We start from the raw sequence: 16,243 nt of genomic DNA, 5'->3' as shown, positions 1-16,243 counted from the left end.
ATGACTGATGCTGTATTAATGATATCAAAATCTGATTCCTTCAATATTCTTCACTGATGAAACCAATCATTTTTTTATGTTTACAATGTCATGACATCCCATTGGTTGACCAGAGGACTCATTTGAGCTAAACCATTTATGCTTGATTTGTATTCAGTAAAACATAATAAAATATAAATTACCAGCCAACTTTATAATTGATGTTGAGCAACATTGACATTTCCTAATTAGTAATGAAACAAAATATTTTACTCAGTTCCCTGTACACTGCATTCAACTTGAGGAATACAAATAAACACACAGGTCTGCATGAAGTACCGTATTCACTCGAATCTAAGCCGCACCTGAAATTTGAGACTCTAAATTCAAGGGGAGAATTTTAGGCCGCACCTCCAAATTGAAACAAAATTGGTCCATTGTAATATGAGACACAATTTAGGTCGAATGAATGACGATACAGCTACAGATGTTTGGTTTGAGTCTTGAGCTTAGCAGTTAAGCTTTACCAGGTAGCCATTGCTATGTGTCAGGCGCTCCGTCCGTATTTATACGGGTACCCTTCCTTTTTCACGTGCTTCGTCTGGTTTGAATTGATTGCTTATTTTTCTTTGATCTGGTAAGTGCTGTTCTCTTTGTTATGTGTGTTTACGACACTAAGCTGAAAATGCATTACTGTACTGTGTCATGCATTGTTTGTCGCATTCTGATAATGAGTGTTTACGGCCTGTCGCCGCTCGCGGCATGGCTTGCTTTTGTGCATGCCACCGCGCTTACAATTAATAAAAAAAAAGAGAGGAATCGTCTCATTAGCGAAACAATGGCAAGAGACTGCTATTTGTTGTTATTTACACTGCTGCTTTCTTTGATAATGATCAACAAGAACCAAATAATAAACTGCGTATGATAGGAGATGTTCTGAACTAGAGTTTGGCGAAAATTTTTCTCCATTTGAAAATCTTTGCAGACGCCTCTTTAGTACATTACATTCTGCACAGAAACTAGAGTCATCTTAGATTTAAAAATCTAGTCAATTGCCGTGCTTCATTTCTGACTGTATCACTATTAGGCATAAGAATAATACGAATATAAATATGACATGATATGTATATTGTTCTGTGTTTGCTGTTGTCTCAACTAGTTTCGTAGTTTATTAGGCAGACAGGATTTAAATGAGATAGCAGCAAACACGAAAGAATACATGGCAAAATGTTTATATTCGTATTATTCTTTTGGTGAAGAGAATACTGCATGTAATTCACAATTCATAAAAGTTCCTATTAACAACTGCGTCTTCTCACAGGTAGGAAAAAATTCAGAACATAGAGTTGGCCATATTGACAAACATCCCAAACAGTCTTGCCAGTCGGATTTTCATAGTACATTGAAATGCTGCTACATTCAAAGATGAACAATACGGAATTCGTATTTACTTCGTTGTATAATGTATGAAAATGCAGTGGTCGAAACTCGGGGCGGAGAAAAAAAAAAAGCTCGTCTTCCACTTTTTTTTAAAATTTATTTACTGACTCAGAGGTTTTGGTGTCAGTATTTATCTTTGTGGCTGCAAAGCATGCCTGTGCAGCGCTACATATATTTGACGGCAGAAGTTAGTTGTGGCGGCACCTACCAACATTTTTCAGAACTTCCGCTTACTTTGCACTCGATTCTAAGCCGCATGCGGTTTTTTGGATTACAAAAACAGGAAAAAAAGTGCGGCTTGGATTCGAGTAAATACAGTAGACTGTAAGAAGCCACACCTGGAACCATGGCTAAATTGGAAATCCCTTGCCAGCCCCAAACAGTATCTACAGGCCACATTCGTCCACAGTACAGGTTTCATCAAGAAGAGACATGTGACTGTGATTGTATTACAAACACACCATCCAAAGATATGCTGTACTACACAGAGTGGAGTTTGTGGCCTTGTGGTAGTCTATATGAAAATTTGTAATGATTTTATGTTTCCTATATAAAATATACTACATCTACAATGTCCCAGCACAAGATCTTGCTAACATAATGATTTGTCTCAGATTCCAAACCCTATACATCTAGGTGTTCAAGACCATTTCACACTTAGTGGCTGTGAAGATAGAGCTGAGGTAGGTTAGGAAGTAATTACATGAAGCTACTAGAAAGAAAATCAATCAATGCACATCATACTTATGAGACAATAATTTGAGTCTTTAAATAATAATGTGGTTCTTCAAACGGCAAATCAAGCCAGCTGTATTTCAGCTTTTGAAACTTGTAGTGGGAACAAACACAATATTGCGCATTATTTTCAAGGTCATTCCTGAAATAGCCTCAGGCCAATGATTTCCTCTTTGTTGCCTGCAAATATACCATCGAGTACAGCTCATTCCAAACAAATGATTTAACTTTCTTTGCATGTTGTTTGTCATTTGTCATCACAGGCTTAACACAATGCACGTATACTATTTGCTGTGAATAGAATGCCACATCTCTGTTTACGTTTCTGTCAATTGGACCAATCTGCAAGAGTCCAAGCCTGTTGTCCTCAGACTCTACTCTGCAGTATCAAATCATCAGAAGTGTACTTACTTTCCTGAGAACTTTCAAGAAGCATACTCTATATGAAATGCAGCGAGAAGTTCTCAAGACATGCACTCCCATTTCCCAACCCTAAGGCAGCTATGTGCATTTCATGCTATTATAGAATATTGCATAAAATATCTCTACAAGCTTCATGGAGTTGTTTCCAGAATGGAGTTTGTTTACTTTGGAATTCCTGGTCTCGTGTAAGGTAATTTACTCCATAATTCTTGATTGCTGTATTAAATTCAATACCCAAGTTTTCCATTTCACCATCACCTAACGCTTACTGGACATGCTGTTCTTGGTACGCAAGACAATATTAAGTACTCTTAATGATCTTCTGTGGTATTCAAATGACCACCACCACCACCACCACCACCACCACCACCACCACCACCACCACCACCACCGATTTCATTCACTGTCTTTATTAGTACAAGTTTCCTTACCAGCACAGTAAGCCACTGATCTGCAACTCCTATGTTTTAGGACTAAGTGTACTATCTACAACACCATACAAGTAGCTCTTCTCTGTAGTCGAGAAGATTGTTTTGAATTTGTGTCAGTAATCACTAATGAATGCATTCTTATTGCCAGTCTATTGCATTTGCAGTTTTCCAGCCTTAGTGGCTGGCACCTGAGCTACATCTGACTGTTCCAAGCTACAGATGTTAGGCACTCGGGCACTCTTTCTCTGTGATGGTAACTGATTTCGACTTCTGGTATCCCCTATAAAATGTGCGCAACTTTCAAGGTAATATAGAAGAGCTTTAATTTGCTCATATAAGTTGAAAGGTTCAAAATTAAGTTCTGGCTTTAATACTACATTCTGTACTTTGTTGAATACACTACATTTATTGAGAGCAATATCTTGTGTACAGGGCTATTACAAATGATTGAAGCGATTTCATAAATTCACTGTAGCTCCATTCATTGACATATGGTCACGACACACTACAGATACATAGAAAAACTCAAAGTTTTGTTCGGCTGAAGCCGCACTTCAGGTTTCTACCGCTAGTGCGCTCGAGAGCGCAGTGAGACAAAATGGCGACAGGAGCCGAGAAAGCGTATGTCGTGCTTGAAATGCACTCACATCAGTCAGTCATAACAGTGCAACGACACTTCAGGACAAAGTTCAACGAAGATCCACCAAGTGCCAACTCCCTTCGGCGATGGTATGCGCAGTTTAAAGCTTCTGGATGCCTCTGTAAGGGGAAATCAACGGGTCGGCCTGCAGTGAGCGAAGAAACTGTTGAACGCGTGCGGGCAAGTTTCACGCGTAGCCCGCGGAAGTCGACGAATAAAGCAAGCAGGGAGCTAAACGTACCACAGCCGACGGTTTGGAAAATCTTACGGAAAAGGCTAAAGCAGAAGCCTTACCGTTTACAATTGCTACAAGCCCTGACACCCGACGACAAAGTCAAATGCTTTGAATTTTCGGCGTGGTTGCAACAGCTCATGGTAGAGGATGCGTTCAGTGCGAAACTTGTTTTCAGTGACGAAGCAACATTTTTTCTTAATGGTGAAGTGAACAGACACAATGTGCGAATATGGGCGGTAGAGAATCCTCACGCATTCGTGCAGAAAATTCGCAATTCACCAAAAGTTTACGTGTTTTGTGCAATCTCACGGTTTAAAGTTTACGGCCCCTTTTTCTTCTGCGAAAAAAACGTTGCAGGACACGTGTATCTGGACATGCTGGAAAATTGGCTCATGCCACAACTGGAGACCGATGGCGCCGACTTCATCTTTCAACAGGATGGTGCTCCACCGCACACTTCCATCAGGATGTTCGGCATTTCTTGAACAGGAGATTGGAAAACCGATGGATCGGTCGTGGTGGAGATCATGATCAGCAATTCATGTCATGGCCTCCACGCTCTCCCGACTTAGCCCCATGCGATTTCTTTCTGTGGGATTATGTGAAAGATTCAGTGTTTAAACCACCTCTACCAAGAAACGTGCCAGAACTGCGAGCTCGCATCAACGATGCTTTTGAACTCATTGCGCCGAGTGTGGGAGGAACTTTATTATCGGCTTGATGTCTGCCGAATCACTAAAGGGGCACATATCGAACATTTGTGAATGCCTAAAAAAACTTTTTGAGTTTTTGTATGTGTGTGCAAAGCATTGTGAAAATATCTCAAATAATAAAGTAATTGTAGAGCTGCGAAATCGCTTCAATCATTTGTAATAACCCTGTACGTAATGAAGTAACAATCAAAAGTTATGTAGTATAATCTCCATTAATAAAGTCATATGACACTTGTTCACAACTCTGTTCAGAACTCAATTAGGCAATGACCTCTCTTGCAGAACTATTGGGACCTGCTATTACATGTTTAATTTTTAACATGATTAAAAGGAATACTATTAATTCCTTAATGTAAGGGCAGGGTTGATAACACAGCTAGTGTGCTAAAGAACTGATCAGTTATCAATGTAATTGTTGCACTATAAATGAGATAAATGGGAAACTAAGTCCATATCCTACATGGTTTACAAGCTTAACTATTTTATAATAAGTTATATGGCACCTCGAACAATTCTGGAGTGACTGTTTCACAAACAAAGCTTTATTTACACAAGGAAGTATTTACATCATGGTTGTGAGAAAAATGACAATTTCCTGTTGTCTGGTTGTAAAAAGTTACCAGCATCCTTAAGATAAAGTTCTCTCATCTTTCAAATACAGGAATGTAATTATTCAGCAGCAAATCTTATAAATACACAGAGTAGAGTGTTCTAGTTATAAAATTAAACTATCACACAGAACTAAAACAGTATTTCTATCTGCATAAAAATGCAACAGTGGAAATAATTAATTCTGCACATTTTCAATACTGAAATACTAATAATCATAAAATGCCCTATATCCACTGAATTGTGCATTTTGTTTTCAACTGCAAAATTATCAACAGTTTGTAGTGAAAACTCATTGTAAAAAAAAAAAAAAAAAAATAGAGAGAGAGAGAGAGAGAGAGAGAGAGAGAAAGAAAGAAAGAAAGAAAACAGTGAAGTATATACTTTTACAGCAAATGCAACTGTCCTATTACGTACGGTATCAACACACAATTTTCATATAAACTTAGATTATTTTACCGCTATAATAATTATCTATAATACACATTTACAATGAAATCTTTGAAACTTTCAACCTTTGAAAAACAAAACCTCACTAGCATCATTAACCTATTTAGATATGACTTCTTGTAAGCATTTGGGAAACAATTACACCATGGCTAATACTGATATATTCAAAATGAAAAAACTGTAATGCCTGTTACCACCTTAGTTTTAAAAGATAATTGAGCATTGTTACTCAAAATGAATAAATTATGAAACTTCACTAAGTATGCATTACTTATACCAAACTTACTTTTACAGAAATACTTGTGTGGTTCACCTGGATTTCAAAATTTAAAATGTGAGGCTACATATTTCTTTCAGGTGATTGGACCAAGAAAATGGAAGAAATTTGATAATTTTTTCATTTACTTGTTTAATGTCTCACATACTTAAAGATGAGCGACTATTAACATAAAACTGATGTCCTGATATTAGAAGTGTGAAAATGTAGAGGCATGCTGCAATCCAACAGTTGTAGGCATTCTGTAAGGAAAAGAAATAAGTTAAAGTCAATATTTTAAAACTTAAAAATTCACATGGAAAAATAGTAAACACCCTTGATAAAAACAGTCACTCAATAATACTGACAGTTCCAAGCACACGTTAGGGCAATTCAACATCTCAGGGGAGAAGCAGATAAACCTGAATTTAAGTAGGCCTAAAAAAAAAAGGAAAGTATGTACAACAAAATAATCAGCCTTTCCAGAATATATTAAAATGTTTACCCAAACAATAAGACATCAGATGACATCATTTGGCAACTTAAGAAAAAGACTGATTGACATTTAAATTTACAGGAGCTGTACTGTGCTGTAAGAGAAAGGGCTAGGGAGGTAAAATGTGTCATGCTAAAAATCACAAAGATTACTGGATTCTCTTACTACCTGAAGTCTTCATCCCTTGGGAGAGACTAAGGAAGTAAATGATGACTGAACCAAGCTTGTTATGCTCTACAACTGTACCACCCAAATCACAGAGATTAAACTGCGACAGTATAATTGAGTGTTATAGCACAATATGAAAATAGTGTACACAATATACTCGTCCTCTTTTGATGTATAAATATGCTTATTTTCCCAAAATTCCAAGCAATTTGATGACAGCAGAATGACAATGGCTCATTGAAGCAGCTCCCAATTTATTTACAAGACTGATATAAAATGAGCAACTCAAACTTGTTCCCTGCATTTTGGAATGGATGCATCGCAATAGTCAATACTGTGGAACTGATTTTGAAGCTCAGTCCTATGGAACATGTTAAACAACCATGTACTTGTTTCTTGCACACAATATGCTATAATTAAAAAAAATTTCTGTTGTGAACTTATATGCCCAAAATATTGTATGCATTTTACAATACGGAGAGTGCAAAATGTCAGGAAATAGGCCAAACTGAAATCATTAAGGGATCAATACCATGTTACATTTGCACTATTTGGTAGATACAGGTTCAGATTGAAGGAATAGCAATTTGTAGGTCAATCCTTATGATCTCTTTAATATATTAATCTTTGGTTATGGAAAGTCTGATGTTCCCTTATTTTCTTGTACAGTATGCTTGTAAATAGATGGTTGTGACGCATAACATATATTGTGCTCTTTATTTTCTTTTCCTTTTTTTTTCTTTTTCTTTTTTACACTGAACAAATCATTTAAACTTAAGTGTTCTTGCAACCACACACTGCAAACTGTTTCTCGACAGGTTTGACTGAGCGAAGTGGTGCAGTGGTTAGCACACTGGAGTCGCATTCGTTTTCCATGCTTCCTAAATTGCTTCAGACAAATGCTGGGATGGTTCCTTTGAAAGGGCATGGCCAACTTACCTTCCCATTCTTCCCGATTCCGATGGAATGGAAATAGTTGGTAGTTTAGTTTCAACTGTAACTATTGTGCAAGCAGTTTTGTATTTCTGGTTCACGAGTTTGAAATGACAAAATGTTGGAAGAGCATGAAAGCAAGTATCATGTTCCACTTTTTCATGGAGACAATTTTGGAATCTGGAAATTTCGAATGTAAGATATGTTAGACAAATTATACTTGTTGGACCTCACTGTAGAAGAACACACAGAAAAAGCGAAGTTCACTTACTATAAGTGAAGATGAAGAGGAAGAAACTGAGAAAGCATGATAAAAAGTATCATTCAAGAGTAATAGAAAAGATAATGTGTATAGTCATTTAGAATGTGGAATAACTTGTGTGATGCATCTAAAGAACAAGCTTTGTTGGCCAGTTACTTCTACATAAGCCAACAAAAGAGCATACTTATTGAGCATTTCTTAGAATTTGACAAGGTGAGACATGATATTCGGTCAACTAGTGTGACAACTGAAGAACTTTATGCCATTTGTCATATTTTGTTGACAATGTTTCAAGAATATAACAACTTAATTGCAATTGAGACATTACACACAGAAAATCTGGAGTTAAGCTTAGGGAACGATAGATTCATAGATCATGAAAATAAATGTGCAAACAATAAGAAGAATCCTACAGTAGACTCAGGACAGAATACAATGTTTAATATGAACAGAAATGAATGGTTTCAGTCATGGGAAATATCAATGGAAAAACAAATTCACGAATATCTGTGAATGTGACAAGCACAATTCCGGCTGAGAAAACCAGTTTAGTTTTAAATGTCAAAGTAAGGTAAATTTAAACACAAAAGAACCAACTGTAATAAGAGAAATAAAAACAACAAAGGTTCTGCAAATTGTGACTCTCAAGGAGTTTCTGAGAGTTTGGATGGATATTGTTTCTGCAGCAGTGTTTTAATTAATTGTTTCATAGTATTTGGGTGCTGGTGTGAGTGAACACTTTGTGAATGATATAAGATGTTGATAATGTGGAAATGCTTGAAAGACCAACAGTGGTAAACATCGCAAAATTTGGATCTGTTTTGAAGGCAATGCAGTTTGTGAAATTTATCAACAGACAGGCAGTTTCCAATTTCAATTTAAAATATTTTGCGTGTTTCTAGACTGGCTCTATCACTGTCAGTGCACAGACTGGAGAAAAATGGTTTCAAAGCCATGTTTGAGAGGCAAAAGAGTAACTATTCAACTATTCATGAAAGAAAGGATTTTGTTGCCATGGCATTGGAAAATTAGGTGAAAATGTATGGTCTGGAATTTGCCAGAAACCCCTGACAAGACGTTTCTTCTCGAAATGCTGCAAACTGGCATCAAAGGTTATGACACCTGAATTGAACCAATCTAAAGGTGCTTCCAAAACCTGTGGAATGAATGAACATTGAAGATCTGAAGATACCAGAGTCATACACCACCTACATGGGAGGCATGCAAACAAGACTTTCACAGTCAGAAGATGACAAGAGCAAACACTGGAATGACTCCCATGTCTTATAGAGGAAGAATGTACATTGTTACATTTAAAGATTAGTACTTACAGCTGTAAAAGCGATGCAAAATAAATCTGAAGTACTGGAATATGTTAAACAGTATGAAGCAATGACAGCTTTCGTGAATTAGTAGATTCTGCTGTGATAATGGAGGTGAATATCTGTCAAACAAGATGAGAAACTTCTTTAAGGAGAAGGGAATATAATATGAGTTGATAATGAGGAACACCACAACAAAATGGAGATTGTAAATGTATGAATAGGAATATTATAAACAAGGCTCACTGCATGTTGTTGAACAACTTTAAAAACGTTTTTGGTCAGAAGCAGTAAGACTACCGTTTACTTGATAAATAGAACACCCACATTGCATTAAAAAAACAGTGCCTGCTATTTTGTGATATCGTGAAATGCCGAAGTTGCAAAAACAGAGTGTTTAGTTAAGCAGTATATTTATGACTTCCTGCAGAAGTGATGGCTGGAAAGTTCAACTCCACAATAAAGAAGTGCTTCATTCATTGTTGGACACTGTGTTAATAGATATCAGCTATGGTGTCCAAAGATATGATTAATTCTTCAAAGAGACATCAAATTTGATGAAAACTTGTAATAATGAAGATTGGTTTTCTTGCAAAGAAGACACAAACTATGAAATTATCATCAATGAAGAAAAAGTCAATGACTGCAGAAATGACACCATGTCAAGTTAAAACAAAGTTGAACATGGTAAACATCCTGAAACCTGCACAAGTGCCAGAGAAAGGAAGCGCCCACCTTGGGTGGAAGACTATGCTGTATTATAGTTGGAATCAAGAACAATGGCAGTCAAGTTTAGGCTTGTTCTGCACATCTACGTCACATATTCTCCGACAGCCAATGAGGATTTAGAAATGTTCTGAACACTCTGCTGTGAATGCTGTAGTAGTTTAGTGAATTTCTATTCCATTCGGTCTGAGCTGTTATCGCTGATGGTGGTCTTGATAAATTCTGCATAAGCAAGCAAGAGACAATTTGTAGGATACATGCTTTCTTCAAGCAGAAAGCACGCACATCTGCCTACCACAACTATTGCTTGGGATTGCCAACAATACAATCCCCGTCCATACCTCGAGTGAATTGCCATCATTCATGAATTGGACTATAAAATTAAATGCAGAATTGTATGTTTATGTTCCTGAGACTTTCAGTGTTATTTACAGAAGATCAGATAAAGAAAAATGGCTTCATGCTGTAGCATAATACATGCAAGCAATCAACAAAAACAAGACTGGACTGTATGTCAATTACCTGAAAACAAGAAGGCTATAGGAGGATATTCTCACTGAAAAGGGTTTGGCTCTAATGAAATGTAGCCAGGTTGACAACTTTGAAAACATCACCTACTGTTATGAATTATGAAAAATTGACTGCACATCAGATGGATATAGTGCCTTATTTCATGGAAATTTAGATGAAGAAATTTATGTAAAGATACCAGCAGAATTTAATGTAGAATCAGGTACCGTAGGTAAGCTAAACAAAGTAATCATTACTTTAAAGAAGGCTTCAAGATCTTGGATTTAATGTTTGGTAAGTTTGTTAAAGGTTCAAGCTTTGTTCCAAGCAATGCTGATGGGTATGTGTACTTAAACCCTAAGGTTTACGTTTTGTTATATTTAGGTGACATAACATTTAAAGTAATGATAAGATGAAAACTGAAGAATTCAAATTAGCTTCAAGAACTAAATTATAATTAAAGTTTTGGTCATTTTAAAATGTTCTTGAAAATTTAGACAGATAAGGGGCGGAATGGAATAATTTTGAGCCAGAAAACATATTTGGTAAATCTGTTGAAGTTTGGCATGACTGAATGCAAGCCAATCAAAGCATCTATGAAATTAAATTACAGAAAAGTAGAGGGTGACAGAAGACTGTACGAAAAAGTGTCGCACAGAAAATTAATAGTATGTTTGCTATACGTGCTGTCTGTAACTCAACCAACCAACCTGATTTAAGTTATGCTGTTAATTATTTCAGTTGTTATCATAGTGATCCAAAGGAGTTACACTGGAGGGGTTTGTAAAGAATACCGAGTTACGAGGGCGAGTCAATGAAAACCTTAAATTTGTAATAACAAATCGAAATTTCATGCTGATATCCTGAAAGTTGGTAAGCGTGCTACAACGAGCATGCAGAATGGTCTGAAGGTGGCAGCATGGTGCAGATGCACACATACCTTCGCATTATTAGTATAAAGATGGCTGCCCCACTTGCGACTTTTACCAGGGAAGAACAGCGTTCTGTTCTTCAGTTTTTGCGAAGTGAGGGTGTGAAATCTATTTAAGTTCATCGACAAATGAAGGTTCAGTACGGTGATTCATGTTTGTCACAGCAGCAAGTCTACGAATGGAGTATGAAGCTCGCAAAGGGTGTGACTTTAGTGAAAGATGCTCCTCGTCCAGGTCAGTTTCGAGTTGCGACTCCACAGAACATTGCAGCAGTTGAAGCGAAGCCATGGTGAAGGAAAACCGCCAAGTGACACTGAATGACATTGGAGCATGTTTACAGATTAGTCATGGGTCAGAACACCACATTGTGCATGATGTGCTCCAGTTGTGAAAGTGTCTGAAAAATAGGTGCCACGGCAGCTGACTCCTGAAACAAGAGAACAACGTGTTGATGCTTGTGTAGAACTTCTTCAGCGCTTTGAACGAGAAGGTGATGGCTTCCTTGTAAGAATCATTACTGGGGATGAAATCTTGGTTCACTTCCTCCAACCAGAAACGAAGAGAGTGAGCAAGGAACGGCGCCATTCCTCATCACCAAAACCGAAGAAGTTTCGAACAGAACCATCAGTAGAAAAGGTTATGCAGACACACTTTTGGGACGAAAAAGGCGTCGTTTTGGAGCATTACATGCCTAGAGGGACCACTGTCACCAGTACATCATATACAGATCTCCTAAAAAATCATCTGCGGCCTGCAATCAAATCAAAGCGACGTGGATTGCTGTCAGCATGTGTCCTTTTGCAACGTGACAATGCAAGGCCCCACACTGCCCGTACAACAGTTGCAACAATCACAGACCTGCATTTTGAGTGTCTTTCTCATCCACCATACTCACCAGAGCTTGCACCCAAGTGATTTCCATATGTTTGGACTGCTCAAAGACACAATGGGAGGTTAGAAGTTCCGTTCTGATGAAGAGGTACGCCACATGGTGCACGAGTGGTTGCACAGACTACCAAAAGAATTTTTTTCTAAAGGAATTTATGCACTTTGTAAGTGCTGGAGGACTTGCATTGAGCATGGGGGAGATTATGTTGAAAAGTGATACAGCTTTGTACCACTTCTGCACAATAAATAATATTTAAAAAATTATTTAATGTTTTCATTTGACTCACCCTCATACATAAAAGTTAGAGTGGGTTTTAGGATGAATTACAAAACTGAAGAGAACAATGAAACTCTAGTAGTTTATGTTGATGCCGGGAGCCAACAGTGCAGAGACAAAACTCATCAGGCAATGCTATCAAGCTCTTCGGTAACACTAAATTGGGGAACTAAAAAAAAAAAAAAAACTGTAGCTTTTTCTTCTACAGAAGCTGGAGAATATCTGTGGTTTGAGAAACTATTCCAAGATCTAAAAATTTTGAAAAATGAAAAACTTGACTTATGAAGACAATCAGTCTTTTATTGCATCTCCCTGTAAACAGGGACATAAGGGGCTAAAATACATAGATGTTAAGTATGAGTTTGTTACAAACTTACACTTGACAAGGAAAATAGATGCCAAGCATACCGCTTCAGAAAATCAGTTAATTAATATTTTTACAAAATCATTATGAAAACAAAAAATTGAAAACATGTCACAAGGATTAGAAATATGTAAAATTGTACATAAAAATTACGTAGCGTTGAGGCAGAGTGAAGGAATAACAATTTATGTCACACTCCTCATGAGCTCCTTGATATATTAATCTTTGGTTATCGAGTGTCTTGGATTTTCCCTTTTTTCCTTTTAGAGTATCACTGTAAATCATTGTTGTTATGCATGTTCGCTATTGTGTTCTTAATTTTTCTACGATGACTAAATCAGTTTGGCTTAAATGTTTCTTGCTTGCAATAATGCTCTGCAAACTGTTTTTTCCAACACATATTTTTTACTGGTTAATCATTTGATAGATTTGGACGACTGCTATCTCAACACTACTTTTAATTTAACACAATCTTTTCAATCGTGATTTTTTTTTTCATGACATGTGAAAACATTGTGTAGTTAAGTCCATCAACCCATTCTTTCATTTTTGGAATAAATGTACAATAACAGGAAGAAATAGGTTATAACTGTGTTAACTAGCATCTGTTTCTCTTTTATACCTTCTGTTAAATACAGACGATTTGAAATAACTGCTTCAAAATTTCAACTTTTCACTTGCTTCTCTTTATGCCTTCTAACCTCGACTGGAGCTTTCCTGTTATGCTTCTGGACCAGCATTTCAGGAGAAACAATAGAGTTGAGAGTCCAACTTAAGCTTTAGACCATATGCTGAGAAAGAAATACAGAACCTACAAATCCATTCATTTGCTATGATCCACAACATTGTCAGTCTGGAAGTTATAAACAGCTCAGTATGTCCAATACTTGTAAAATATTGTTCCGTAACAAGATTTGTAAATATTTTAATACCTCATATTTGTTGGTAACACTGTCACCTTTTAATCTCTTAGAGGTTGTGCTACACTACAGATCAGTCTGAGGTAAAAATTTATGAGAGGCTGAACACACACTAGTCTTTAAGGATGTGTAAGTAATGCCTGTCACAGAGTATTATGGGAAGTTGTAGTGGCAAAAATAGCTTACTTCTATAGCCAATTGCGTAATGGCGTTTTCATTTTGATGTTGTTTGAAATAATAACGTAACAACAACATTAACCACATGCTAGTGTGAATTTTTTAAGGAAAACACTTCATTTGCAGGGCCAAAAACAGCAGAAGCAACGAGTCATCGAGAAACAGACAAGAATAAAATGAAAACTAGCAAGCTTCCAGAAAATAAGGAAGTGTACGCACGCAAACAGTGCCACCTGAGCACGCAATTCCAAGGTTGTAGTATGGTCAGTGGACTGTAGTAAGGGGTTGTTTTGTAAAGGGTGGGTGAAGGAAGAAAAAGGCAGGAAATGGGAGGACAGGTTGGGGAGGGGTAGCCAGTGGGCCTGAGCTTGGCAGCTTTTGGGCAGGATGGGAATGTGAGAGGTGGGGGCAGCAGGTATATGGGAATGTAATGTAGCACTTTGGCACTTGAGCCAGTGAGTTTGCGTGGGGCACAATGATGATGACATGAAGGCATGGAATGGGAGGGGGTGACAGGATAGCGAAGGGGAGACTGTTTGGTAGAGGGTGTGGGCACAGAGAGTTAGTGGAGATTATTTTATACCAATAACAGAAATGACAATATGCACTATAACATAACTGATTAACATTTGGTCAATGGTTACCACATGCTATCTTCCATTGACTACTTCCAACTTGACATAGATACACATTGCTAAGACTGATTATCTTCTAAAGTAACTGATATCACTTCCACTACACATTTATTATACACAAGATCTACTGCACACAAATTTTGCCCTGTCCCCTTGCTCCAAAACATCTTTGTGGTAACAGATTGACCTACAGCATAGCCTGAGTTCTAAGATTTGGTTGAAAGGTGATAATTTGGTTAAGAGTTTATGTAAGCACGTTCAGGGAATGTGGTATTATATGATACCCCAATCCTGTTTGTTTTTTGTTGTTTTTTTTTTGGGGAAGGAGACCAGACAGCGAGGTCATCCGTCTCATCGGATTAGGGAAGGATATGGAAGGAAGTCTGCCGTGCCCTTTCAAAGGAACCATCCCAGCATTTGCCTGGACTGATTTAGGGAAATCACGGAAAACCTAAATCAGGATGGCCGGACACGGGATTGAACTGTCGTCGTCCTCAATGCGAGTCCAGTGTGCTAACCACTGAGCCACCTCACTTGGTACCCCAATCTGCGATAAGTATTTTACAAATTATATAACAAATATGAAAAAAAGGGGGGGGGGGGTTGGAGCTATGCAACTCTTACCCAAATTTTCTTTCACGGTGATGGGAATTTTTGTGGCTACCAGATGATAATATTCAATGCAAAGTTTTAAGTAATATGACCTACATTCCGACTTTGGGCAGAAACAGATTACTTACGTTGACATTTTATCGTTTATACCTTAATACAAGAGTGCTGTTTTACTTTGCTGTTTATACAATAATATGCTTTATACGTGACTACATGTGAAATATATTTCCCCATTATGTAGCACAATTAAATCTCTTGCAAAATATGTACTGCGATTTTCAGAATTCATTTGAGCAACTATTTTCATTTACAGGATTGCGTTGCAATCACGACACATCAATGACAGCTCAGAATCCATCAACGACAGCTCAGAATCCACAAGTCAGAACAATTTTTCAAAGTGAGAATGTTATCTTCACTTTCGGTACTGTCACAAGTGTCCCATGAATGAAACTATTCTAGAAGAGATTTTAACTAGTCTCTCGTGCTGTATACATCAAATGAAAGGTTGCACGGTGTAGAAAGTAAACAATATTCTAAGAAAAACTGAAGTTAGAAATAATGTAACAAACGGCCATTTGTACCTGCAAGTACCCTGCATCAGCAGCAGCATAGAACTCGCTAAGATTCTCAAATTCCTTTTCCACACCAGGAAGATCATCTGCCAATGCCACACTCCGTACATAATAAAATATACCCATAAGTACCTGCAAAAATTTAACGCAGAAGTTTTTACGTAGAGAACAGCTGATCGCCTTCATTGAAAAAAGAGCAGTAATGAAACTTACAAGTTGTATGATACCCCACACGCTTATAATAAGTCCGCAGAGTGACAGCTTTGGTCCACAGAACTTCATTATTAACACTATACTTCCCCGTCGTTCAAAGTTTAATAAAAAAAACTTCTTCCTCAACTCACGGCTATGCCCATGAAATGTATCTGGGTTGGTTACGCCTTCACTTGTTACTCATGTGATCTATAGTCTCGAACCCTCGGGTTTGTCCAAAATGTGAAATTAAATGAATGATATTAGTAACGTGAAAATATGCTTCCATAGCGAGAAAATAATTTTAAGGTTTTTTAGTGTATAATCAGTAGTTAACTATTTT

General features: G+C 37.3%; 1 protein-coding gene across 1 annotated transcript; it reads right to left on the bottom strand.

Annotated features, from left to right (window-relative positions):
• Window positions 1-5,116: 5,116 nt before the first annotated feature.
• On the bottom strand, window positions 5,117-16,109 carry LOC126263066 (ribonuclease kappa-B). The gene is made up of 3 exons (XM_049960049.1): window positions 15,922-16,109; window positions 15,718-15,840; window positions 5,117-6,174 (listed from the first exon to the last, which is right to left on the bottom strand). The coding sequence occupies exons 1-3, from the start codon at window positions 15,988-15,990 to the stop codon at window positions 6,073-6,075; spliced, it is 294 nt and encodes a 97-aa protein (XP_049816006.1). The 5' UTR covers window positions 15,991-16,109; the 3' UTR covers window positions 5,117-6,072.
• Window positions 16,110-16,243: the final 134 nt, after the last annotated feature.

The sequence above is a fragment of the Schistocerca nitens genome, chromosome 6 (assembly GCF_023898315.1).
Source record: "Schistocerca nitens isolate TAMUIC-IGC-003100 chromosome 6, iqSchNite1.1, whole genome shotgun sequence".
In the NCBI taxonomy this organism is placed as follows: Eukaryota; Metazoa; Arthropoda; class Insecta; order Orthoptera; family Acrididae; genus Schistocerca; species Schistocerca nitens.
Note: the sequence above shows the minus strand (reverse complement) of the source record. Positions and strands in the feature narration are given on the sequence as shown.

What these genes read in the sequence shown, in the direction of transcription:
- LOC126263066 (XM_049960049.1), bottom strand. Translation starts at nt 15,990, where the DNA reads ATGAAGTTCTGTGGACCAAAGCTGTCACTCTGCGGACTTATTATAAGC. An exon ending in TGTGGGGTATCATACAACTT is followed by an intron (nt 15,841 to 15,921) that starts GTAAGTTTCATT and finishes AAATTTTTGCAG; the next exon opens with GTACTTATGGGTATATTTTA. An exon ending in CTGATGCAGGGTACTTGCAG is followed by an intron (nt 6,175 to 15,717) that starts GTACAAATGGCC and finishes TTTTCCTTACAG; the next exon opens with AATGCCTACAACTGTTGGAT.